Consider the following 26,527-nt stretch of genomic DNA (forward strand, 5'->3'; position numbering starts at 1 on the left):
GTTGCCGGTCGTTTGTTGTGGCTGTTAAATTTTAAACTGCCATGCACTCGGCTTCCAGTATGCTGGGAGCCGTGAAGATGGAAGGGCACGAGCCGTCCGACTGGAGCACCTACTACGCCGAGCCCGAGGTAAGCGCTGGCTTTATTAGTTTTCTTTATTATTATTATTTTTTTCCGGAGGGGAAGTGGGGTTGGCGGCGCCGGCTCCGTCCCCCCCTCCTCCCCAGCCCCCCGATCGCTCCCTTCGCCCGCCCTCGCCCCCCCCCCCCCAGCCTTTCCGGATAGCCGCCTTTTTTTTCCCCCCTGCCCTCCTTGGGACTCTCAAATGGGTCTCTTCTTTTTTCCTTTCTTTCTTTTTCTTTTTTTTTTTATACGACACACTGTTAGCCTTGAGATAATATTAACTTTGTGATCAAATATTGACTCGCAGCGCCTCCAAATCCTCTTCGTGGCCCGAGCCACGCACTATCCTAACAGAGTTCTGTTTGGCGGCGCGCGGCTGGGGAGGGGTGGGAGGTCGGCCGGCGAGGGGGTGGGGAGCTGGGGAGGAGAAGGTGGGTAGGAGCTGGGGGCTGAGGCCAAGTCTCAGACTTAGTGGACCAAGAGAATGAAAAGTTTGTGACTGCCTAGCCCGGCCTCTTGAAATCCCCCCCTCCACGCCCGCCCCACTTCGCGGTTCCTTCCCCAGCCCTCCTTTCCACGCCTCTGTCTGTGCCCGCGGACGCCTGGCCGCCGTCACTATGTCCGGCTCCCCTGAGACCCGGGGTCCCCCGGGGGAAGGCCCAGATGTAGGGGAACCAGGGTCCCGAAGGTTACTTTGGAGGAAGTGGGGGGGACTTTTGGAGGTGACACCCGGGGACTCGGTCTGGGCGCTGGCGCAGTGTCCGGGTGCGGGAGAATTTAGGGAGACCTTGAGAAGGGGGAGGACGCATGGGGGGGGGGATGGTGCTTAGTTTGCCGGGACTCCCGGAGCACCGCTGTTTGGAGACTCCGGGAGTGAAGCACCGCCGCAGGTCCGGAACGGCGGCTGCCCAGCCCGCGGGCCACCTCCCCACCCCCGGGCGATCGCGGACTCGAGGTCCGCGGGACCGGAGGCACGGGAGGGAAGTGCGCCCCGGAGGCCTCCCTGGAGGCCGTGGTGGTGGAGGGAGAGGTGTGGAGGGGGGGGATTGGGACTGGACGGATGGGTGTGGGGTTGGGGCGCCAGCTGGATGCGCGTTGCTAACGCTGTCTCGCCCCCTTCTCCCGGTGTGCGTGTGTGTGTGTGTGTGTGTGCGTGTGTGTCGTCCACAGGGCTACTCCTCGGTGAGCAACATGAACGCCGCGGGCTTGGGGATGAACGGCATGAATACGTACATGAGCATGTCGGCGGCCGCCATGGGCGGCGGCTCGAGCAACATGAGCGCGGGGTCCATGAACATGTCCTCGTACGTGGGCGCCGGCATGAGCCCGTCTCTCGCGGGCATGTCCCCGGGCGCGGGCGCCATGGCGGGCATGGGCGGTTCGGCTGGAGCAGCTGGCGTGGCGGGCATGGGACCTCACCTGAGCCCGAGCCTGAGCCCGCTGGGCGGGCAGGCGGCGGGGGCCATGGGTGGCCTGGCCCCGTACGCCAACATGAATTCCGTGAGCCCCATGTACGGGCAGGCCGGCCTGAGCCGCGCGCGCGACCCCAAGACGTACCGGCGCAGCTACACGCACGCCAAGCCCCCGTATTCCTACATCTCGCTCATCACCATGGCCATCCAGCAGAGCCCCAACAAGATGCTGACCCTGAGCGAGATCTACCAGTGGATCATGGACCTCTTCCCTTTCTACCGGCAAAACCAGCAGCGCTGGCAGAACTCCATCCGCCACTCGCTCTCCTTCAATGACTGCTTCCTCAAGGTGCCCCGCTCCCCCGACAAGCCCGGCAAGGGCTCCTTCTGGACCCTGCACCCCGATTCCGGCAACATGTTCGAGAATGGCTGTTACCTGCGCCGGCAGAAGCGTTTCAAGTGTGAGAAGCAGCTGGCGCTGAAGGAGGCTGCGGGCGCCGGGGGCGGTGGCAAGAAAACCACGGCCGGGACTCAGGTTTCCCAGGTTCCGCTTGGGGAGGCGGCCGGGTCGGCCTCGGAGACTCCCGCGGGCACCGAGTCCCCTCACTCGAGCGCCTCCCCGTGCCAGGAGCACAAGCGAGGGGGTCTGGGAGAGCTGAAGGGGACGCCCGCCGCCGCCCTGAGTCCCCCGGAGCCAGCGCCCTCGCCGGGGCAGCAGCAGCAGCAGCAGGCTGCAGCGCATCTGCTGGGCCCACCCCACCACCCCGGCCTGCCGCCCGAGGCCCACCTCAAGCCCGAGCACCACTACGCCTTCAACCACCCCTTCTCCATCAACAACCTCATGTCTTCCGAGCAGCAACACCACCACAGTCACCACCACCACCAGTCCCATAAAATGGACCTCAAGGCCTATGAACAGGTGATGCACTATCCTGGCTATGGCTCCCCGATGCCGGGAAGTCTGGCCATGGGTCCTGTCACGAACAAAGGGGGCCTGGACGCCTCACCACTGGCCGCAGACACCTCTTACTACCAGGGAGTGTACTCCCGGCCCATTATGAACTCCTCTTAAGAAGGCTTCAGGACTGGCTAGCCCTAGCTGCAGGGGACGCAGAGAGGAGAAACTGGTAGAGACTATGAGGGAAGGGTGTGTTTGAAAGCTGCAGAAGAGAAGAAATCCATTCCACCTCCATACCCTAAGAGAGGAAACTCCCACAACCTTTGCAACCAACCCTTCCATCCCAAACAGGCCACGGGAGGGGTATCCGTGTGATGTCATTCTCAATAAGGAGAAAAAGTGGGGAGGGGGGATATAAAGTTTAAAAAAAAAAAGCCTCCAGTTTCCACTACTATGTAGACAGACTCCTGCATCATCAAGCACCTGAAAATTCTGATTTTTCTTTTTTGGTTGTTGTTGTTCTTCATTGCTGTCATTGCAGGGAAGTCTTACTTTAAAAAAAAAAACTTTTGTGAGTGATTTGATGTAAAACCACGTAGTTTTAACAGGAATCCAGAGGGTTGTATTATTGTTTAAAAGGAAGAAACACAGTAATGTAAGGGTCTGTTGTAAATGACCAAGAAAAAAAAAAGGAAAAATGCATTCCCATTATCGACAAGGTGAAATCCAGGTCTTGGGTCTGATTAATTTATGGTTTTGCGTGCTTTATTTATGGCTTATAAATGTGTAGTCTGGCTACAAGGACCAGAGTTCCACAAATCTATATTAAAGTGTTATTGCCGGTTTTAGCCTTTGACTCTTCTCAAGATTTTCTTTCATTTGTCTTTCTCTCTTCCCTTTCCTTTTTATCTTTTTACTTGGAATAACCTAAAAAATAAATTAGTAAATGATTTCAAGGTAGCCCTGGCTGCTGAGTATTGGGGGCTTGTGTTGCTGTTTCCCCAATATTTTGCTTAATTATGAAAGAAGAACAAATTGTACTTTAAGTACTGACTGCGGCAATCTAGGGTAACACTTTCCATGTATGTACCACCGAGCCATACCTCCATCAGTCAATCCACCATTTTTCTCAAAATGTCTTTCTCCAAAGTAAATCACATACAGAAATTCATCAAACACTTCAAATAGATCATCAAACCAATCAATGGGTTTTTTTTAATATAATAAGACTAACGTGAGACACCGTAAAACACACAAGTCCCATACAGACCATTCCAGTAGGTTTATTTTTTTTATTGTAATTAGTAAAAGGGTTACATGATATTTGCCAGATAGAAGGTGCATTAATTCACATACATTGATACCCTTTCACATGTCTTGGTACCCGTATCCCTCCCCCCCCCCAGTAGGTTTATTTTTAAAGCCAGGAGAAATAGTCCATCCCCCATCCTTTGGTGGAAAGGTGAACTCATGTTGAGCTGGCTTTCACTGGGGGACAGGTAAGATTTTAAGTGTGTATCTAATCTTAGGACTCCTTTTCATGTCAATGAGTCTAGAATAGATTAATTTGTCTTTTTACCTCTACCTCCCTGACATTTGTGTGGAATCTTTTCTGCCAGTTTCTTCCTGCCTCCAGTCCCTGTGTATACCACCTAGCCTTCTTCGCCTCCTCCCTCACATTGATAGTCTGCATATGTGGTGAATCTTAGGAGCACAGGAATGACAAGACATTTAGAAGACAGTTTCCAAAATAGTTGTAAAGGTCTAGCTGAGAGGAATAACTCAAACTCTAAAAAACAAAAAACCTTTTGGAGAATGAACCAGAGTTAAGGGACATCTAGTGCTGCTTGCCACCTGACAGTGGCAGTGGTGACATCTCAGCACCTCAAGATTTGTGGCCCCTTGATCCCAATAAGTCCTGACACCTTTGCTTATAGTAAAGTGTCCTGTCATCACAGAGCAGCTTGGCAAACCAGGATTGTAGCCCAAAGGGATGAATGGGTATTAAATAAGCCTTCAGGAAAACTAGGAAGAACCAAGATAGATATCAAAATCAGGTGACTTCCTTCTTCTGGCTGCCTCAAATTGTGGAACTGAGGCACCGAAGGCAAAGAGTCACCCTCCTCATTCCCCACACATACACCAGCAGTCAGTGACATTCGCATCTACTGGTGTATTATTGGTTCAGCTAGGGCAAGAGCCAATGCTGTCTCATTTCTGTGAACATGGGGCATCACTTCTGTCAGCGGCAAGAAGTTTGCTGTGGGTAAAGTCACCACAGGCCTCTGAGACCACAACTTCTTGCCTCTTGTTCTGAGACTCCTGTGGGAGAGAAGAGAAACTTTTGAGTCTCACGACTGTCCAAAGCTGTTACAGCCTAATCCTGGAGACCATCTCTCTACACGCTTTCTGCCACCTTGCAGGGGTCTCTGTCCCTTCCTCCTCACCCCCACCTCCCCATCAATCACCATCCTCTCCCTGCACTTGGTGGGGACCCAGGCTTGATTCTCACCTCTCCCATTCCACCTCACTCCTCTAAATCCCTTGGTAACATCGTCCCGTAGAACACTAGCGGGAGAAATTGGGGATAGGGGAGTCCAGAGGCCGCAGCCAGCAATCAGGCCTGTTCTACGGCTCAGGCAGGACACACACGTCGTGAGCCTGGACTGAAATGTGTTTCATTAACACATAAAAGGCTCCCGTGGCGAGGGAGCGCTGAGGCAGGGCGGGGGGCCTTGTGGGGAGACAATAGAAGCTGAAAGAGCTGCCTAACCTGAAATGTTTCCTATCTCGCGCCCATTGTGCCAGGGTCGTTTTAAACTACTTAGGGTGCCCTCTCCACTGATCCCTGCCGATAAGATATAGTTCTGACCGAATACGTAGAAAGGACTTGTCCCGGAGCGCAGGCTTTTCTGCGAATCTGGAGTCACACACACACACACACACACACAGGTCAGCAGCCCCGAGTTCCAATCTTAGGAGCTCAGGGGTCACCCTCCACCCTTTCTCTTAACTCTCTAAATTGTGGGGTGCAGCGGCTGCCCCCTCCTAACCAACCTCCTATCTTTTTCTAGCTTTTCCCCGCGCCTTCCTCGCGCGGGTTTAAGCAACCGTGATCTGTGAATAAACAAAGTCAGTAAACAACCGGAAAAAAAAAATTCTAGATCCGAATTCCAGGAGGGTAAACTTTCCTTGCCACGTCACACTTCAGCAAATTTGCACAGATATTATATTGCCTTCCCCCCTCCTGTATTATTCTTTTTTTAAAAAAAAAAACCAGGATCCCATTGTACTTAACTGAATTTTATAACGCTGATCGATATCTTGGTAAAATATTCATTTTTAAACTAGCGGGCAGTGAAATCTTTGCTTTGTGTGCTAAAGTCAACAGTCGCTCAGTTTGAGCTCAAATAAATGCAGGGATGCCTCGGCTGGGAGCAGTCGGCCGCCTCCCTCCGCGCGCTGGACGCTCCGCCGCCAGCCCTCCAGCCCGCCAGCCCGCCAGACAGACACCACAGGTAGGGAGCGCGCCCACTCCACTCGGGGGCCGCACCCCGGCTTCCCTCGATGGAGTCCGCCCCCCCCCCCTCACACCATACACACGCGGGCCCTCGCGCTTCTCTCCCCCTACCCTCGCTCTGACCAGTCTTTCCCCCTTCCTGGAGCTCAAATGCTAAGGAGGGGTGGGGGTGGGGAAGGGTGGGGAGCCCAAGGGATGAAACATCCCCAAGGGGGTGAGTGGGAGATAGCCTTTTATGAATATATATATAAAATGAGGAAAATGAGTTGCAAACGGAGAGGGGAGTTTGATGGGACCCGGAAGCAATGAGAAGATAGCGCAAGGCCTTGCATCCATTCCCGTCTAGGGATCCCGCATCCATTCCCGCGACCCATCCCGACCCGCGAATCCCCAGCGTTTCCCAAGAGCAGAGAATTTGTCTGGGGCGGGGGCGGGGTGCAGGGGAGCACACTGGGTCTCCAAGTCTAGGGTGAGGAAGGCCAGCAGAGAGGTGGGTGGTCACGGGAGTGGAGAGAGGCAGAGGTGCAACTGCGACGACGCCCTCCCCTCCCGCGCATACTGGTTTGGGTCCAGGCTGGCCTGCTGATCCCCATCCCGGTGGGGAGGGCCGAGCTGGCCGCGCGGCCTCCCCGGGCGCGGGCAGGGGAGCGCTGCGCCTTTCCCAGGAGTGGCTAACAAGCTTCGGCGGCCTTTCTGTTCAAGAGCGCTGGGCTACTGGCAGGCTGGGGAACCTTGGAAATGGGCCCTTCAGGTTAAAAATAATAATAATACAAAATCAAAATAGCCTGGGGACCATGGCACTGCAGTCCCCTTACAGCAAGGTAGCATTTTTCCTAACGGAGCCAGAGTTCTCCATTGGCCCGGGGCGACAGGGCGCTTTGTTGTGGGCGCTAGATTCGAGTTTGGAGGATAAAATAAAACTTAGGGCGTCTACCCTGCCATCTGTCAGGAGAGGGAGACCTCAGGAAAACGAATCCTTCCACCGCGCCGGTTACAAATGGCTAGTTGTCCTCTTGTGACGTCTGGCCACCGAAAAGTTGTCTTTTCCCCCTCAGATCTACTCCCTCCACCATTTTCTTTCTAATCTGCATTTCCCCAGGGTCCTGGCTTTGAATGCCTGGGTGATTCGCTGGGTTATTTGGGGGTCTTTTGCTTGGCTTTGACAAACGCTCGGTAACCAGCCCAAAGAAAATTGCCTGCCACCCCCACCTGGAAAGCTTTCTAGTCTGTACCCCCCAGGCACCAGATCACGGACCCAAGTGGGCGGAAATCGCACCCACTGATCCCGCTAGGTCGTTGCTATGCTAGCTCCTCCATAGGTGAGGGCTACGGTGTGTGCGGTGAGGCGGGGTGGGGGGGGGTCCCTAACTTCCTTCCATGGCGCCTCATCCGCGAGCCTGATTCACCAGACCCGAGGCGGGCTAGAGATGCGCCCGCACTCCAGTGAGCCCGGACTCCGCCTCCGGTGGATGGTTATCTTCTTCCAACAAGACAGAACGCCTGCAGGACACCGGCAAGGCTAATCGTTTTTAAATAATTAATGCCTCCCGGTTCTACTGGTAATGCAGGGCCCTGAATCGTCAATTACTTGTTATTAGATGAGTGTCGCCCCCACGGCTATCTCTCGGGCCTTTGATGGCGCTGGGTCACCTCGCCCAGTCCACTCCACGGTGGAATTAAAAGGTGCTCGGCCTTTCAGAGCCGGGTGCAGAATAGCTGAGGCCCTTCATTCAGTGCGAGTTTTGAAAGAAAGACCCTGGCTGAAGAGATGTAATCTTTCAAATGGCCAATTTAAACGCCCGATCTTTATCGTTCGCCTTCTCCCAGGTTTATAGGGAAGTCGGTCTTCAATGCTTTGGGGGCCCTATAACGTGAAGAGGGAGGGGAGGTGGCAAGGAGAAGCAAGAGATAAGACTTAATGGGGCATAAAGGGAGGCTTTCTCCCTGGAAAGTACCTTAAGTTACCTTAGGACAACTAGTTTTCTCATGGATCTAATCAAGGGTTAGGGTTTGTTCCCAGTTAGAGGGGGAAAGGGGCAGCTGAAAGCTGGCCTTCTAGAATGTGTAAGGAGAATTCCCAAAGGGAAGAAACGGAGCATTTAGTGAATGAATCCCCTTTATCCAAAAGACAGCAGGGAAGGAAACTCTTCTCATGTTTTGCAGGCCACTTCTGATCTGGGGCTTCTAAGCAGCTGGTTAAGGACCACAAACTTGTGCCTTATAGAATAGAAACACACACACACACACTCGAGTACCACCAGATCAGATGGGTTTGTGCCTCTGTTGTGGCAAAAGAACAAGGCTTCAGACCTGAGAGGTGGAGGACAGCGTGGCACCAGCCTTTTAATGCAGCACCATAGCAACGAAAGATAGATAGCCAAGGGGTTGTTGAGTGAAATAAAAAACTTTAGAAATAGGAAACAAAAACCAACCCCAAAAGTTTGCCACTCAATTTAGTTACACTTCTTGCCACTCCCATGTTTCCCTGCCATATGTTATTTTTTTTAACAGTAAATAAGACAAAAGGGTCAGAGTACCTTAATCTACCCTCTGTCTTTGAATGAAAAAAAAAATCTGATGCATCTTCAATTCTCCTGCACTGGAATACTGGAGCTGTTCTCCTGGGCTAAAGTGTGTGTGTGTGTGTGTGTGTGTGTGTGTGTGTGTGTGTGTGTGATATGTCTTAGCCGGAAGAGTGATTTTTCCACAGAGAATAATAAATTAGAAGAGATAGGGAATGTACAGAAAAAGATAATATGGTTACAGGGAAATCTGGTGTTAAGAATGGACAGAAGGCTAGTGCAGGTGGCTCACACCTGTAATACTAGCTAGTCAGGAAGCTGAAATCTGCGGTCCAAGCCAGTCAGGGCAGAGAAGTCTGTGAGACTCTTTTCTCCCATTAAGTACCAAAAGCCAGAAGTGGAGCATGGTAGAGAGGCTTGCCTTGAGGACAAAAAGCTCAGGGATAGTGCCCACGCCTTGAGTTCAAACCCCAGGATAAGAACAAAGACAAAAGAAGAAGAAGAAGAAGAAGAAGAAGAAGAAGAAGAAGAAGAAGAAGAAGAAGAAGAAGAGAGAAAAAGGATCCTAGCTTATCCTCCGAGTTCCCTGGCTGCTTTTCAGGTCTTGTTTCACATCCACATACTTAAAAGATCAAGTCACCCAGATGGAGAATTTTCAGAACATTTTTTAAAAAGTCAGATGCACCAAATATAGATAGACCCATTCGGAGGGAAACAAACAAAAATATCATAGAATGGGTGTTTCCTCCAAGGGAGCTCCATGGGGGCCCCAACTCCTCACAGCTTCTTCTCCCTTTAACAAAACTCCTAGGGAGTTCTTTCCCCTTAGTCACTCCAGGGGTTGCCTCGGGAGCCTAAATCCTGGTGGCATCTTCCCTATTCTGCTCACAGCCTTCCTGCCCACTCTCTTATCCCTTTTCTCCTTTCTTCTTTAAAACAATCGTGTGTGTCACCCCCCTCACCCCCTCCATCCATTGTATTGTTGATGACCTAACACGCTCACACCAAAAGCCACACACAGAAAACCAACAACGTGGGATGGGAGGAGAGACCAATTATGACTGAGGCTAACAAGCGGGGAACACCCAAGTTGAGGCCGGCTGTCTCCTGGGAGACTGATGGAGGCTTATTTTACAAGCTGTAATTCCTCCATGGTCCCCTATAGCCAGACTTGAAGTGATGCCTCCTCTCCCCTCCCCCGCCCCAGCCTCAAACCCATGGGGCCATGGTGAATCCTTTTGCCAGTATTGTGCTGGAGAAGCAGCCACCTTGCACTGAAGTCTCACTTACAGGTAGGCAGCACAGCGAGATTTTTCAAGAATATTATCACAAAGAAATGACACACTAAATGAGCAGATGTTGTATTCGCTTCCACTCAGGTTCTGATTTTTAAAAATTCTCTCTCCCATGGTTAGATAATGCGACCGATGCATGTAACATACATTTAAGTTATACTCACATGCAAATCTGGAGTTCTCATGGTCACACCAAGACAAGCGTCCCTTTGCTATTTACAGGCAGCCATACATATTCCCAGCAGCAGGGCTATCTATATTCATATGAGTGAAACATCTTCACAGAGGGGTGAAATTGCAGCATTGCAAAAAAAAAAATCCAAGGATTAAAAAAAAAGAAGCACTGGTATACTATGAACAAAGCAATTTTGCAAGGAGAGTCCTTTGATGCTTTTTAGTTGTACTTTGGTTTGGGCATTCTACTCCCGTATGCTTAAGAGGTTGAAATCTAGATTATTTTTCCATAGAAGTAAATAAATTTTCCCATTATTTCAGCTATTTGAAAATCAGTAAGACACAAGTTTAAGATAAAGTAGGGATGTTTGGAAATAAGGTTTGATTAGGAGTAAAAAATACATGCCTGTGAGTTTTGATTTGCTATTCCCCCCCAAAAAATAATATCTCCATTGCTTCTTTAAGGAAAACATATGATTCCTAATTTGAAATCACAAATGTTAAAAGTACATCACTTGAAAACAAAAGAGTCCTTGCTTCAGCAGCACATATATTAAAATTGGAACGAAAACATAAAAGAGTTGGATGCTGGTAGCTTAATGCCTCCAATCTTAGATACTTTGAAGATTGAGATTTGAGGATTCAGGTTTGAAGCCAGTGCTGGCAGGAAAGTCCCTGGGATTCTTATCTCCAATTAACCACTAAAAAACCAGAGGAGTTGTTGTGGCTCAAATGGTAAAGCACCAGTCTTAAGAAAGGGGGAAGGGAGCTAAAGTATAGCTTCCAGAACTTAAGTACAAACCCCAGTACTAACATACACATATACATACATGCATGCCTGGATCCATCCACATGTACATACATACGCAGTCTTGCAGTGCTTGAAGAAAAACTTCGGAAGGAGCAGGTCATGCATTGGGTGCTGGAGAACTGGGGAGGACACACAATTGCATGACATGTTCTGTATGTGGATAGGGTAAAGTGTCAGCCTGAGCAGGACCTGGGTCATGGAGAGCTCTGTATAGAGGTCACAGTCATTTTTAACAATGAAATTAGGATGTTAGTGCTGGGATGTAGCTAGCTCAGTGACTCAGTACTTGCCTAGCTCTGCCTAGTACAAAGCTTTGGGCTTAATCCCCAACATAACACTACAAATGCACCCCTCTTTTCTAAGGTATACAAGCCTGCTTCAACTTTCCAAAATCTTCTAAATTTCAAATAAGAGATGGATTTCACTACGTGTTTTCCATTGGTTCTGAGCTACGTTAAATGGAGCACTTCTCACACTACCAGAAATTGTAACTTCAACTCGATAGTTTACTGGATGAAAACATTGGTTCTTGGTAGACCAAGAAAACAGACCATTCCTTGGCAGAATTTTTTCCTTCTGCTCTATTATTTTACTGTCTTTTACTGCCTTCCCAACATTAGCACACATCCTAGACTTTGATTCTTTATCACAACTCCTTTGAGTTGGTCACACACACCCCCACACCTGTGAAAGGGTTTTCCCCAGGTGCTAGGCAGCTCGCAGCAAGGAGTCTTCCCCCTTCTCCTTGGCAGAAAGTGAGTTTATGGCCCTCCTCGGGGTGAAAGGATGTAGGGAACTTACTTCAATGTCAGTTCCCAGATCTAAACTCTTCTTGCATGTTGCTGTTTAACCTTCTCTTGCTTTGTGTAATGCTAGGTACAATCTCTTATTACAGTGGTAGGGAGCCTGCTTTCCCAGAGCTACCAAGTTACAGAGCGATCTGCAGAAAAGGATGTCTGAAGTGTTTGAGAAAAGGTGGAGGAAAAATCAAGAGTAAGGCTTGGGTACCCCTGGAAGGATGGCAAATACCAAACATGCCAGTCTTAGTAGAGATGAAGGTGAAGATGGCTGAGATCAAGTTAATGCTCATATGTTTAAACTGAAATAATGGTCAGAATTTTCATGTGATTATAGTCCCCAGAACTACACTCTTCTGGACTACACTCTTCTCCCTATTGAAGGCCCAGGCTTAGCTGACTAATGCTGAAAGGAGTTTGATTCCACTCTGGCTGGCTCCCAACAGAAAGGGAGAGTACAGCAAAGAGATTCCACAGAGAATCAGCGGTTAGCTGGATTTTTGGATTGTGACTAGAAGGAGATAATGACAAAGAAGAGAAAGATGACAGGGACAGACTTGTGGGCTTGAAATAATCCACACTGGCCGTTATGTCAGATCTATCACTTGTCAGCCTTATTTTTTTTTACTGGGAGATTCTGAGAACTGGGGCCAAGAAAGTCCCAGTTTCTGACCTCCTCCTGACCTGCACCTGGTGGCATCACAGCGCAGGTGATAACACAACTGGAATGCATACACCACCTGCAGCTGGTCTCTAGTATGCCCTAGCTCCAGCTGTGTGAACAGCAAGATCCCAACCCCCACAACTTAGATACAAATGCAGATCTTCATCCACACCTGCTTCTGAGGTTAGACCGCATGTATGATGCAGTAGGCTGCAGTCAGGAAAATGACTACAGAATGTGCACCACTGGGTTGTATGTGGTTCATACAGAACTGTGAGGGATGCATATTCTCTTTGGGCCAAACCCTGGGGTTATAGGGTGGGAAGTGAGCCATGACTTTCCTGGAAAGTTCTCAGGCTTGTTCATGAGATCTTTTCATTCTAGTAGCCACCAGTCTGTTCTTAGTAAGATGGATTTCCTGTAGACTTAACATCTTCCATTGCAACATTTCAGGACAGGTTTCGATGATTGGATTCCAAGCATCTGATCATCCATGCACTATGATATCTATGGGGGCGGGAATAGCCAACTCTGAAACACTCAACTCTTAGTTTGCATTCAACAATGGATAAAGGCGAGAACCAGACGAGATGCCTGCACGTTGGTTGTGCGCGGTGTCTCCTAAAGTCAGCCATTGAGAAAAGCCAGCCATTTGGGAGTCCTAGTTATGGGGGGGTGGTGGAGGAGGGGCATTCAATCTGTATTTTGCCCTCTCTTCATTTTAATTATCACCCTTCTCTCACCAGCAGAGTTTGCCAATTAAAGGCCAATCTCTCTTGATTTCTTTGCTTTAAAAGGACATTTCGATTCACCCAGGCAGACAATTAAATCCCCCTCAAGCCTCTCCCTTCCCAGAGCTCACCAACAAGATGAGTCTCTATCTCCTTCCAGCATCAAATCGTGCGAAGGAGTTGATCTCTGGTGCTCACCTGCAGTTCTCAGAATGCCAGACTCATTTAGGGAGCTCAACTCTGGACCCTGAGGCTATCCCTTCATTGATTGTGGAAAGCGCTGTTTAGATTTTGCCCTTGCTCAGTAAACAACTAAAAGGAACTGCAAGATTTCCCCCCCTCCAGCCAGGAGTCTTCCGGTCCCCCCCCACACACCTCCTCACTGGACTCCTATTTATTAATCATGTAGGCACAGTCAGATCACAATCCCTTTATATATAACCTCATTAGCTAAGCATCTACCCCCCCCCCACACACACACACCCTGTCCTGCAACTAGGGCTTTTGAAGAGTGTTAAACAGTCCTCTAATGTGCCTACGTCTTTAAGGAAAACTTGAGAGGAAAAAAATGTCCCTTTGAATCCCCCATGTCACTTTCTCTAAAATCATATCACCTGGCTAAAATACTCACTAAGGACTTCTCAGGACAATTGCTCCCCCTTTCTTCCTTCCCTCACCCCAGACCCACCGTAGTCTCTGTGGCTCTTTGATAAACTTACCACAGTTCAGACCTAAGAACAAAGTTGGGCGGGGGCATATTCTACAAAGCTGGGAGGGTGCTGCTTTCGGACTGGGTGACCTGGTCCTCCAAACAGATCTTTCTAGGGGGTCAAAGTGAATTAAAATGGCACGCTCACTCTAAGTTCATGAAACTTTTAGGGTCCTTAATAAGATTTCCATTTGCACCTCAATTCCTGGTAGAAAAAGGGAATGAGGTTTCCATTGTCCACAATTTGCAAGTCTTTGAATAGACCCTTTGTTATCATGACACCCCCCCTTTCATTTAGCCCTACCTTTTGGGATTGGTTTGTTAGAAGCCATTGTACTGACAACACACACACACACACACACACACACACACACACACACACACATCTATTTATGTAAAATGGATATAATTGCCATCCATCCTAAACAAGACGAAAGTTTAGTACAAGTCCTAAGAAATGAACATTCAACAATTTATGCTTCAGAAAGTCAAAGGTTAAAGAAGAGTTTTGCTGAAGGCGTTGGATACAATCAGCCTACAATTAAAGTAAAATTCAAAATGTAAGGGACTCTCATCCATAGTTAATACAATTTCAAATGGATTTCTTCTCTTGTTTGCCTAACCTTTTACACACTAAAAAGTATTTTTCAGATTGATCTTTCAACTTCAAAATATAGTTTCTGAAGAGCAGCTAACCACAAGCAAAAAACTTTTTTATGTGACCGATAAATCTAATTTCTGGATTATTTGTCTCAAGAGGCCACAAGTCTAATGTATTTTAATTAAAAAAAAAAAAACCAGATCCTAACCATGAGAATCCTAACAATCAACCATTGTAATTTGTAAGTCTTCGGATTTAAGATAGAAATGGCAAGCAGTGTCTAGTTCTAGAAATTAGGCAGCTGTTTTTAATATAAGCTAGTCCTTGAAGAAATAATTTTTAAAAAGTACATCGTTTCTTTACCACTCCTCCTGCCTGCAACATTTTCTAAATGGCTTATAAAATGTATTTGAAGTTTTGATGCATATATTCTGTGTCAATTTATCTTTACATTTGATGCATCCCAACTCTTTATTCCATAGCATTTAATTTGCCGAGTCTTGTGAAGGAGGTGATTTTGTTTTTCTTTTGCTACGGCGGCTTCTTAGAGCAAATCACCACTTCGTTTCTCATTGTCATGGGCAGCGTTCTACAGTTGGTATTAGTATTGACACATCTGAAATGAATCATCCAATTTTACTTGATATTTTCTCTAAGTTCTATGTTTGTCCAAGTAGCTCAGTGAAGCTAACCAAACCTTTTCTTACAAAAATTCCTTTTATTTCTCAATGTTCGTCTTTCTTCTGATAAAATCGACTTTAAAAATATTTCTGAGGAGGGAGAAAGCAATTACATGTATCCTTCAGGGTTGTTTAAAATCATCAGGATTCCTAAAAATAGAATTGATCTTTGTGGGATGGGGTAGAAATTTGTTTTCTCTCTGCCTTTTTCAATTTTACAAAGTTTGCATACTTCTCTTCACATCTTGAATAGCTTGGAGTAGTTTGGATTAAAAAAAATAGTTTGCCACCTCTGGAACCCAGGGAAAAGCCACATTATAGTTTTGAAAAAAATAATTCAGGATAAACTTGCAGATATTTTAAGGACTCCATGGTGTGAAGTCCCATGACACTGAGACAGCGACATTCTGCTTGATTCAAGGGTCTAAAAAAAGCACCTAGCAGTGTTTACCTGTGTATTCAGCCATGAAATTGAAAATTATCAAAGTTGAAAAATGCAAATCAAATTAAAACCAGAGAAAATTGTCTTTGGAATTACAGCAGCCGGGGGGTGGGGGGACACGTGTTTATTGACAATGAAACCTTATAAAAATGAAAGGTATCTCAATTGTGCCTCACTGCCCCCTCCCCAACCGCCACACGAAACTTTACTCCTTCATTCTACTAGGAAATATATTGACCTTTAGGTACAAACCACCAGCTTATTCAGACAAATCACAATGGGATATATTTTTTTTCTTAAAAACTGTAATATCTGCTTTCCTTTACCCACCCGTTCCTAAAACCTGCTTTTCCAAGTTCTTATTCTGAAATCGGACACAAGGTTCTGGATAGCTGGTGGCCCTTCCTTCACTATCCGGGAGTGGCCGGGCACCTTTGTCATAGTGGATGGCAGTCACCAAAGCGGCGCGCTGCTGGGCGCGCGGCGGCGACCCGGGCTCCGGAGATCCCGGGCTGCAGGCGCTGTGACCACGGCCGCGCGCGCTCCGCGCTAGGGGTGGGGGGTGGGCCTGGAAGCTGAGCAGCCGGGAGAGCCGGGGCACACCTGCGCGCCTGCGGGGTAACTGGGTGGGCGGGACTGCCAGCCGAACCCCTGGACTCGCCGGAGCACAGAGGTCTGCAGTCCCACCTCGCAGAGCGAAACTTGACAATCTCAGATTCTCCCAGGCTGGCGTAGTCTTCGCTCCTCTCCAAGCCCACCTTTGCGACAGGGCTTTGTGGGAGGAGGCGACAAAGATAAATTTTAGTTACATATTATTTAGGGACATCAAATGAACTAACAGAGCGCGAGGCGGAGGGGCGATCGTTCTGGCTATTTTGCCAGCGCGAGGAAGCCAGCCTGGGCGGCAGACCCCACTGGGTGAGAAGCACCCCACCGCAGTGCAGCTGGGTGCCGTAGATGTCCCCTCCTTTCGGCCTCCGGACACCACCTTCCTACTTAGGGGTGGACGGGGAATCCTGGATTTATCTTCAGGTGCCAATGTCACCTTCAGAGAACATAGGTGGCATTCACCCGTCAGTCTTAGCTAGAACTGTGGGAGACTCAGCTATGGCTGTGCTGTCGAGGTGGGTGGGGAGGGACGGGGGTTAGGGATAGGTAGGGGGGAAAATGTCACCTTTGATCTTATTTGATGACCTCCGGGGATTTTCATTTGGTACTTGCACTTTTGCCGGATCTAACACTTATCCACCCTTCCTCGGCCCAAGTAGCTGAGCTTCTAGACAGATATTACTGGGCGCGATCTGACTTCTTTGCGTCCTCCCTTTTGCTTGCTCCTTCGTGATGGTGGATTCAAAAGGACAACCCTTGTCTCAGAAATACAACAATTCTAATGCCGTCCAGCCAGTGCCCACTGGGGCGGGGAAAAGAGGGGGGAACAGAAGACCCATTTTTATTTGAAACCTGCCAACTCGCCCCCCCCCCCCCATATTTCCTTTCCAGGAACCCCTGGATGTGGCTTCACTGTGACTCCAGGGAGAAAATAAAACCACACCACACCACAACACAAAACAAACAAAAATCCTAGGTCCAGTTTTCCCTGAATTCAGCTCTCTGGCCTTGGGCCGGTACTGTAAGCTGAAGCGGGGTCTGGGACATCCCGGGGACTGATTTCCCAAAGAGAGATGTGCGGAGGCACATTGTGTTATGTTTTTTTTTTTCAAAATCAAGCAAAGGAAACAGCAGCCAATTAAAATGAAATATTTTTATTCCTCTTACATGTTGTCAGTGATTTGCCCCCAACCCCATCCCCGGGGTCCACAATTTTCCCAAGCCTGTTAATGTGTGACAATGAATGAGTGTCTCGTGTAATTTAATTTTCCTGTCACACTAAATAGAGCTACATTGTAAACCTTAGATCTACTCCTACTGATAGCGTTGCCTTGTTTTTTTGCATTTACACCATAAAGACTCGCCAGAAAAGGGACACTGTATTGTGACCTCTACTCCTGAATTATTCAAGAATGTAATGACATTTTCCTTTTTAAAAAGGCAACTAATTGCCATTGAAGCAAAACATGTGGTCAGCTCCTGGTAGCCTGTGACTATGTATCTGTATGTTCCTAGCAAGCGCAGACTACAGGTTAAAAAAAATAAGAAAACGTTTCAACAGAATAAACTTAAAATGTATACTGAAATCACACATATTATTTCATCCCCCCCCAAGCCATGACATAGACTTTACAAATTCTCTTGATTTGGCCTAAAATCTGTATAAAGTATCTAATCAATGGCAATCCTCCCCATCTTAACATGAGATGACTAGTTAGGAATGAAACATTTAAGATGCTAAAAATGTTCTTTCATAAATATGATATTACTTTGTGTTAGGTCGCACAAAATATCTAAGTCTGCCCCTTCTTTTGTTGTGTTGGATTTTCTTTTTCCTTTCCTTTCCTTCTCTTTGTTTCTTTTTCTTTTCTTTTCTTTTCTTTTTTTGTTGAATCTTTTTGGTTGAGTTAAAGTTCTTATGTATTCAAAAGGAAAAAGAAATTTACAGAAATGGCACCTGAGTTGCTATTTTGAGTCTTCAGTTTCGAGAAAAGGCAGGAATGCCTTTATTCCTGGCTAGAATTCTCACTCTTTAGCTGGAAATGGGATCTTATCTCTTGTTTCTTAAAGTAAAAAGACGTGCAGCGGCAGGATAGTTTCTATTGTCTTCTTGCTCTTCCCTCAGTCCTTGCAGAAAGCGCCAGTGATTTCCTTAGGAATCATAGTTTGTAGATCGACTTATGAAAATTCTCTGGTCCTGTTCTTGCTGGTGTGAAGTCATAGTCACTAGCAACAACTTTGAAAGTATGAGTGTGTTATGAACTTGGAGCTGAACCATTTTTGGTGGACTGCACATAACTTCATTTAAACTGTTAAATTATGCTTTCCCCCAATCCCATGTTTTATCAGCGGAGTTACATAATTCTCCCTATGTTAGCCTAGAGCCAGTTGCGAGCAGAATGCTACATTTCCATCTGAGGAAGTATACTAAATGTTATTTTATTTATGTTTTATTTTTTGCCAGTCCTGGGCTTGAGCTCAGGGCCTGAGCACTGTCCTTGGACTTTCTGAAGGCTAGAGCTCTACCACTTGAGCCTCAGCACCACTTCCGGCTTTTTTCTATATATGTGGCACCGAGGAATCGAACCTGGGTCTTCATACGTGCTAGGCAAGCACTTTAACCACTAGGCCAAACTCCCGGCCCACTAAATGTTATTTTAAAGACAATTGCTATTAACTTCTTACTGCCTGATGTATAGAATACAATGGCTGTTGTCATATTTCCTTAAAACAAACTTGCTTTTCTCATTTGTGGTATATGACAGAAAAAAAATAGAATAAGGACACAGATAGGTTCTTTTGTTTTTGTGGTGTTCAGATTGGAACCCTTAGTGCCACCCTATCACTGAGCTAGAATCCTAGTCCTGGATACACAATTCTTATTACTATCTCAGAAATGTAATGAAATGTGCTGCAGATGAACTTCTATGGACAAATTGCTAATCATGTTTAAGAGATGTTCTGGCAGATCTCTAATTAAAAAAATATAAAAACCATGTGACAGAGATGATAATACTGAATAAATGATCTAAGTGGCTTTCACAATAGATCTGTTTTCCATAGCATTCTATAGCAATGTTATTCAGTGATCTTTTTTCTCCACTAAACAATGCTTTGAAAATGAAAATTTCATCTGCTTTTCACACTGTCACCATGGATAAGTTACAATTGTTTATTGTGTTTTTCATCTGGAAAAGTATACTACTTAAATCAAGCATAGTGGGATATACCCATAATGCAAACACTCAAGAAACTAAAGTAGGAAGGTTGAGAGTTCAAAACTAAACACAGGGTGATACTGACTGGATTTGATTCTAAGCACCCCCAAAACAAACAAATAAGCAAACTCTCTTGGTCTAGGGCAATTTGAAGGCTATTTCCAATACTGTGGAAAGCTAAAAGCGGCATTGGAATTCTTTCCGGTCTGTATTTCTGGAACTTATCCTATCCTGAGTGGTTATGTATGTTGAGAATGCAGAATCCAGGTGAAGGAATTTTTTATCTTCACTAAGTTGAGAGGAAAATTCTAGAATTCTAGAGATTCTGTGGGATCACATGCCAGCCAATTTCTACCCCCACTTCTTATCCTCCAATATGCTTTTCAGGTTAGGAAAGCATTCTTTGTGTCTTCTATAAAAAGGTAACCTACATACTCTCCCACAAGAAAGAGGGACCTTTCATTTTGCCATCTGTAAAATGGGCTTCTTTCTCCATCAAGCATGGTGTGAAGGGACTTAAGGCAAAGCATATTTTATCCTGTTAGTCTAGGTTTGATATTGGTGGCAATCATAAGTGCTCTGTATTCTCGTTATTATTTTTTAATGCTGTGCCCATAAGGGAGAGGGAGAATTAATTTTCTTTTGTTATTGGAGGCAAATTAATTTAGCTTATGACACCTAGACAAATACATTTACAGGCCAACCTGTGCTTATTCGTATGTTATTTCTACCATCAGCTGGTGTTTTCTCTTTGTCCACTACTTTATTCCCACTCTAGGACATCAGTATATGAATGTGCCACACTTATTTCTGAATTGTTCCACATTTTTACATCTTCCATTGGAAATCATAACTGTTAATATGTGGGCTTTGGTTTGAACGCAGCTTTTTGTTGTTGTTGTTCTAGTCTGGCACTCTACCACTTGAGCCACAGTTCTGCTTGCAGTATTTTGGTATTTAATTGGAGGTAAGAATCTGGTGGACTTTTCTGCCTGACTTAGCTTTGAACCAAGGGTTAACAGGTGTAAGCCTCCAGTAACAAGTAATATATGATTTTTAAAATACTGTGATTAGCTAATCACCAGTGGCTCACACCTATAGTTCTAGTGACGCAGGAGGCTGAGATCTGAGGATCATGGTTCGAAACCAGCCCAGGCAGAAAAGTCTATGAGACTTTTATCTCCAATAAACTACTCAGAAAAAGCCAGAAGGGGTGGTGTGGCTCAGGTCGTGTAGTGCTAGCGTGGAGCACCAAGAGGCTCAGGGACAGTGCCCAGGTCCTGAGTTCAAACCCAAGGACCAGAAAAAAAAAGTTCCAGGACTATCAAACTTTACATTAACTTTCTCTGGCCGTGTTTATATTTTCTGGATTTCTGGGTATTCAATTTTCCACCCCTGGGCAATTTAACACCAAGCTAGATCAGCTATGACATGCATTTGCATAAGGCATTGTCTGAGCAAAAATAATGTAATGATATCACTTAGCATTGACAATTTCACTGTGAAAATGAGACTGACCCTAGCACATTCTAGGATCCTCTTTTTCTTCATTGAAATTAGGAACAGGAAATCCTAAAAGATTTGCTTTATGCTGGGCCAAGCTTAGATGTTACTTTATTGGTTCTGGGAGATAACATTTAAAATGGTTAATAATTACACCAAGGAGTAGAAGGAATCATTAATAAAATAGGGACCTTTTTTTCCTTTTTTTTTTTTTTTTGAGACAGGACCTAACCATGTGGCCCTGGCTGGCTTAGAACTCAAAATCCTCCTGCCTCAACTTCCTGAGTGCTGAGATTAAAGGCAAAGACCATATCCAGACTTCCCTTGCTATGTTATTAGGTCTTTTCTAAATATGTTTACTCACAGCTACAGGAACAAAAAGATGAGCTGGGGGAGGGACAATGGTACCTTTGTTTCCCTACAGGCCCATGTGACTGAGAAAACGTGTATTCTTCTCTGATCATTAGAAGAATTTCTCCAAAAGACGTGGCAATGCCATCCGATAATCCCTGGTTCTGTTCTCAGTATCTCCACTGCTCACCAGCTGGGGAAGGAGACAGGACCAGATTGATTCACAGAGAGCTAGTTCCACGTGTGGGTTGTGCACATATTCTGAGCTTGAGGGTCAGGGAGGAAGGCACAGAATCATTGGATATTGGAGAATTTGACCAAAATGACAGATCAACAGTTAATAGAATTTGTTAATATCAATATCTTAAAAATCTACAAGTGTTCAAGTGTTGACTTGTCCTCTTGTCAGAACCGAAGTTGGAGCAGGCAGGTTGTCCAGGCAGACATTTAACACCCCCCTCCCATTAATAAATCCTTATTTCTAATGCATCTTGATTGGTGTCACCCTTACATCTTTTCCCCTAATCTTTCCTCATCCCATCCCTTCCTCAATTACTAAATCTTATGAAGATTAAGGGATGCTTTGTGACTAGTTTGTATAAGTCTTTGGCCTTACACTAAACGACTAACCTGAGACCTAGTACTTTTCAATGACTAGAAAATGTTTTTGAACTTAGAGGGAGTAGTCTGTTTCCCAGACCATGCAGGCTTCTCTTTGCTAGCCTGTACAACATTGGAAATAAACCCCTACACCTTAGAAAGGCCCTGGAGCTGGTCCTTTCCCAAGAGCCTTGAACTGAGCAGAGCACCCTGACTTTCTACTATACCAGACCATCAGGATGCTGGTGATATCTTTGAAAGAAGGGCTTAGGGTAGGCTTACAGCATAACCAGGTAGACTTTCACTGTTACAGGAATAGTTCTAGCTACCTGGCATTGAAAATGATGCAGAAAATGTAACATCCTGTTTTAAAGTGCAAGTATTACTAAAGAAGTGCGAAAGGCTACCTCATTACTCCTTTCCTCCCTCCTTCCCCCCACCCCGTTCTCTGTCTCTGTCTCTGTCTGTCTCTGTCTGTCTTTGTCTCTGTCTCTCTGTCTCTGTCTTTCTTTTTCTCTCTCCCTCCCCCCCCTCTCTCTGGGGGTGGGAAGGGGGAGAGATGAATACTACCCTTTTGCTTTTTTTGCTAGAGGCTGGTATTACCACATCAGCCACAACTCCACTTGTGGTTCTTTGGAGATGAGACTCATGGACTTTTCTGCCCAGGCTGGCTTCGAACTTTGATCCTTAGATCTCAGTTTCCTGAACAGCTAGGATTACAGAGATGAGCCACTAGCACCCAGCTTCTCCTTCACTTTTAAAGATGCTCTTTGCTTTATAATTCGATGTGAGTTTTCCTGTCTGCTTTTTTTCTGTGGAGAGAGAATTCAGAAGGCTCTTCAAGTCCTTAACCTTAAATCTACATTAAAAGGAGAGGGTGGAGGGATTTAAATTTTTTTTTTTTTTTTTTTTTTTTTTTTTGGCAGAGAGGGTGTAGGTGGAGATATTTGGTTGGGAGAAAATTGACCCTGAGTGCACTCTGGGTAAACTAGGGCAAAAGACCTGATACGGTCTGCAGGATACTTATTAACCACTGTTCATTTGTGGGATCGATATTTCCAGCAGAGAAGCCAACACTTGAGATACACCCCGATGTCTGGCTCTTTCCTTGACACAGCTATTTATTTTCTAAATGCATCTGCCTTAGGAGAAAGGAAGCAGCAAGCACTGTGTCTTTTATCTTGGGGATATGCAAAGCACATTTATTTTCAGCTTTTATCTCTGGGATTGTATGTTGATCCCATACATATAGATTGATTTTGTCCAGGTAGATAATGAAAAGTCAAGTGGAAAATTACACAATGGCACTCACGATCCTGGTCTTATATTGGTATATAAATTGGTTTATTATTTCATTCTATTAAATAGGCATTTTTTTCTCTTTTTTTCCTTTTTTTTCTTCCTTTTTTCTCTTGGATGAGAAGGCGGGAGGGTAGGCATTGGGATCTAACTTCTTCCTCTCCTTTTCCTGATTGTATTAGCAGAGGAGTGTCCATGTGACTTTTTTTTTTTTGCTCTCCCCCACCCTCTTCAAGGGTTATGTGGCAGCTTTCTTGAACTCTTTCCAAGTTAGAATGAAAAAATATCCATCATACATATCTTATTACATAAATATATATGATATTAATATCCCAGGCAATTTTAAATTTTATAACGATGGCCGAAAAAGACAACCTACCACCCCACCCCCCTTTTCACTTCTGGGCTGAGCACCAAGTGGCCAAGGGTGAGAAGGTGGCAACGGATAAAGGCCACCACCAAGGGACAGCTTGGAGTCAGAATCCTGAAGGAAACGTTATTAATAAACATCTTCTGGACATTTGGTAGCCGGTGGAGCTTGCTCCAGCTTAAAGCAATTAATTCAGGACACTGACATAAACTCTCTAGGTCTTTGACAGCTTGGAGCTGAAATAAAAATGCTAGTTCTCCCGGGAAGAGAGAAGGATGGCTAGCTCTTTTCTGGACTGTTTGCTTATAGGCCCAGCGAGCAACCTTCCTCGCAGAATGAAATGCAAGGGCACAAACAATGTACCAGGGAGAGAATGGAAGATGGGAATGAACAGTTTGAACTATTTACTCAGCAGAAGGGCACCACAATGGTGGGGTGGTGGTTTTCCCATGCAGCCACTGTCCCTTCTTTGGGGTCTTTTGTTGTCCCTGTCTCCTTTGGCTAGATAAGAACACAGCTGCAGCCTTGCTGCACTGATCCCCTTAAATCTCGGGGTGCCTTTACTGTACCAGGCTAAGAGCGGCTCTCTTTCATTTTACAAGGGGACATCAAGGAACAGAATGGGAGAATGGAGGGGGAGGGGACAGAGGACTCACATTTCTTATACCAGATTCTGGCTTTTATTTCTCTTTCTTCTGTCTTCAATACACGTTGTGATCAGATGCAATTTTTTCGAGCTTTCATATTAAAGGGTTCAGCAATTTGCACCAGTTCCTAAGTCAAAGTGTTGTCATTTGGGAAAAGGAAGAACAAGTATTTGGGAAGTAGGAGGGAAAGGTTTTGTTTAAATTATCAGCCTCAGCTGCTGCCAAAAGGAAAAAGTTTAGAATAGTCCATTTAAAAACTGTTCAATTGTGCTTTGCCATTTTGGAAAATCATTTTGGACGAGACAGAAAATGTACCTTTGTATGTGCCATCAATCACATTTATAGTCGGAGTAAATGGGATCAAAATAATCCATGTGTACATTCACATTTTAAAACCATAAAATTATTTACTAACCACAAGAAAAAGTAGGCAAGATAATATGACAAACAGAATATGAATTACAGTTTATATGAAGATGATTTTCATGTGATTTTCATGAGACACAAGATTTCTACTGTTAGACTGTGTTCTGTGTCATTGCATTTTGTCACTGGTGTTGATTTTGGAAAATCCCAGCTGCAACGCTTCATGATAGAATAAGGGTGATTTAACCTAAATGGTCTTGTAAAGTGAAATAGCCAGAATTTAACAGCAGAGAAAAATGGTTTCCTCTGATTGCATAGAACATTTACAGACCAAAAGCCCAGAGGGAGGGGTGTGTGTGAAAGTTTCAAAGCTCTCCCTGTGTCCCTGTGTGCTTGTGTGTTTTTCTCACTGACAAATTGGGGGGGAGGGAGGGAGAAAGGAAACCACCTCGGTTTCCGTATATTTTTCCTGCTGGGTGGTCAGAAGGAAAGGCCAGGAAGCCAAAGGCCTCCCATTGAGAGGCTGCTCTGCAGGGCCGACCTCACGTGCCGCTGCTGGCCAGGGCACCTGTTCATCTCTGCTCAGAATGGGGATGAGCTCTGTACAGGCAGCCGAGGGGCCACGTGTGTCCCCAGCCCCAGCTACCCGGAAAGAGTCCTTGTGGGGAGACTGCCACCCACCATATTCTCCCAGCATATTTAAGACAACCTCTAAGATATCCAGGGAGCCATTGTCCAGCTGAACTGTGAAATGATTTGCATGCCAGTGAGTATTGCATTTGGTTTCAAGGGTGTGCATGTATGGTGTGTGCGTATGTGTGTGTGTGTGTGTGTGTGTGTGTGTGTGTGTGTGTGTGTGTGTGTGTTTTAGCCTGTGGGGATGGCAGGGAGAGAACATTTGAAAATGTTTGATGACGCCTTGGAAAGCAGAAATAAAAGGCCTTATGAAATTCATTGTCTTTGGCTGTGATTTTGTAGATGCATACATCTGTGGAAGGTTCAATTTTTATTTTGTTTTGTTTCCTACAAGGACTGCAATAAAGCTATGAAGTACAAATTTGTTCTGCTTTTCTTTTGCAAACACACATTTACATTTTTTGTAGGGTAGCTCAGTTCATATCTCATCACCGACACATGCCACCCCCAAGAGCTGCTTCCACTAAATGAAGTCCATCTTCATGAGAATTAAGCCCAAAGTAGAAATTCTAGGTGGCCTGGATGAATACATTTATTTTTGTTTTCTAATTCTCCATATTAAAAAAGGGGGGCGGGAGACTAGGAATTTTTTTAGGGCATGGTATTTTAATATTAAACTAAAATCATGTCATACCATTGTAGATAATTCAAAGTAACAGGTGTGGGGGGCATGCTTCCTGTGAAAGACTTACGTTCTTTAAAGAACGTGCATTTCCTTACGAGGGAAAATGGTCTTTTATTTTCAATTTCTGCAAACAATATCCATGCAACTGGTATCCACACAAAGCTGCACGTGTTGGGATGCCTAAGAGGGAGGAGCTGGACTATAGGGGAGGGCAGATGGACAAATAATGAATCGAGTTTAAAAGACTGGTCAAATGCGAGTGATAACTGATCTTATATATAAGGAGCTCGGACATCACACCAGCTGCCACGGGGTTTGATTAATGAGGCATTAAGGAGATCGAGTGACACTTACAGCTAGTTACTTATGGTGCTAATTTCAAAACACTTTGCAATAGACAAAGAGACTCTACTCATAATGCAAAGTAATTTGTGATGTGTTCCTGGCGAATGCATTTAGCGAAGCAAATATAGTTATGCAGAATTTAAATTAAGGTTGACACTAATGTAAACAGAGCCCAAGAACCACTGTCCAATAATTTGATGAGGAACACAGGTTTTAATCAAGCCTCTTCCACTAAAATAGCAATTTAAATCCCCATCGTTTAAACTGGATAAAATGCTTAAGCCTTGAAGGTTGAGGGAATAAAAATAGAAATTTACTGGAAAAGAGAAAAGAAACACAATATCTCTGAGGGAAAAGGGTGAGTGTGCCTTGACCACACAGAAAGATAGGCATATCAAAGTAAATATCAAGTTGATTTCAAGGCCAGAAAGCATTTAACATGTGTCTTTTGGATGATGTTAAATTAAGCTTGGGCATATTCTGATAGTAATATCTTAGAGTAAAAGAGCTCTGGATGAGA

The 26,527-nt window shown here is 45.6% G+C and overlaps 1 protein-coding gene and 1 long non-coding RNA gene across 5 annotated transcripts in view; both read left to right on the forward strand.

The window, feature by feature from the left end:
• Positions 1-3,280, forward strand: part of Foxa2 (forkhead box A2) — a 4,526-nt gene extending 1,246 nt beyond the window's left edge. The window contains exons 2-3 of one of the 2 annotated variants that reach the window (XM_090351917.1): positions 59-128; positions 1,293-3,280. In XM_090351917.1, the coding sequence (XP_090208043.1) occupies positions 60-128; positions 1,293-2,606 (1,383 nt within the window). In that variant the 5' untranslated portion in view covers position 59 and the 3' untranslated portion in view covers positions 2,607-3,280. Of the gene's footprint in view, positions 129-1,292 lie in introns of both variants that reach the window. The other variant, XM_090351916.1, reaches the window with a different exon arrangement.
• Positions 3,281-5,720: 2,440 nt separating this feature from the next.
• LOC150050119 (uncharacterized) overlaps positions 5,721-26,527 on the forward strand; it is a 32,837-nt gene continuing 12,030 nt past the window's right edge. The window contains exon 1 of one of the 3 annotated variants that reach the window (XR_016538575.1): positions 5,721-5,950. This is a non-coding gene — a long non-coding RNA (uncharacterized LOC150050119). The remainder of the gene's footprint in view (positions 5,951-26,527) is intronic. The other 2 variants (XR_016538574.1, XR_016538573.1) reach the window with 2 other exon arrangements.

This window comes from Megascapheus bottae, chromosome 18 (genome assembly GCF_031878675.1).
Source record: "Megascapheus bottae isolate mThoBot1 chromosome 18, mThoBot2.hap1, whole genome shotgun sequence".
Lineage (NCBI taxonomy): Eukaryota > Metazoa > Chordata > Mammalia > Rodentia > Geomyidae > Megascapheus > Megascapheus bottae.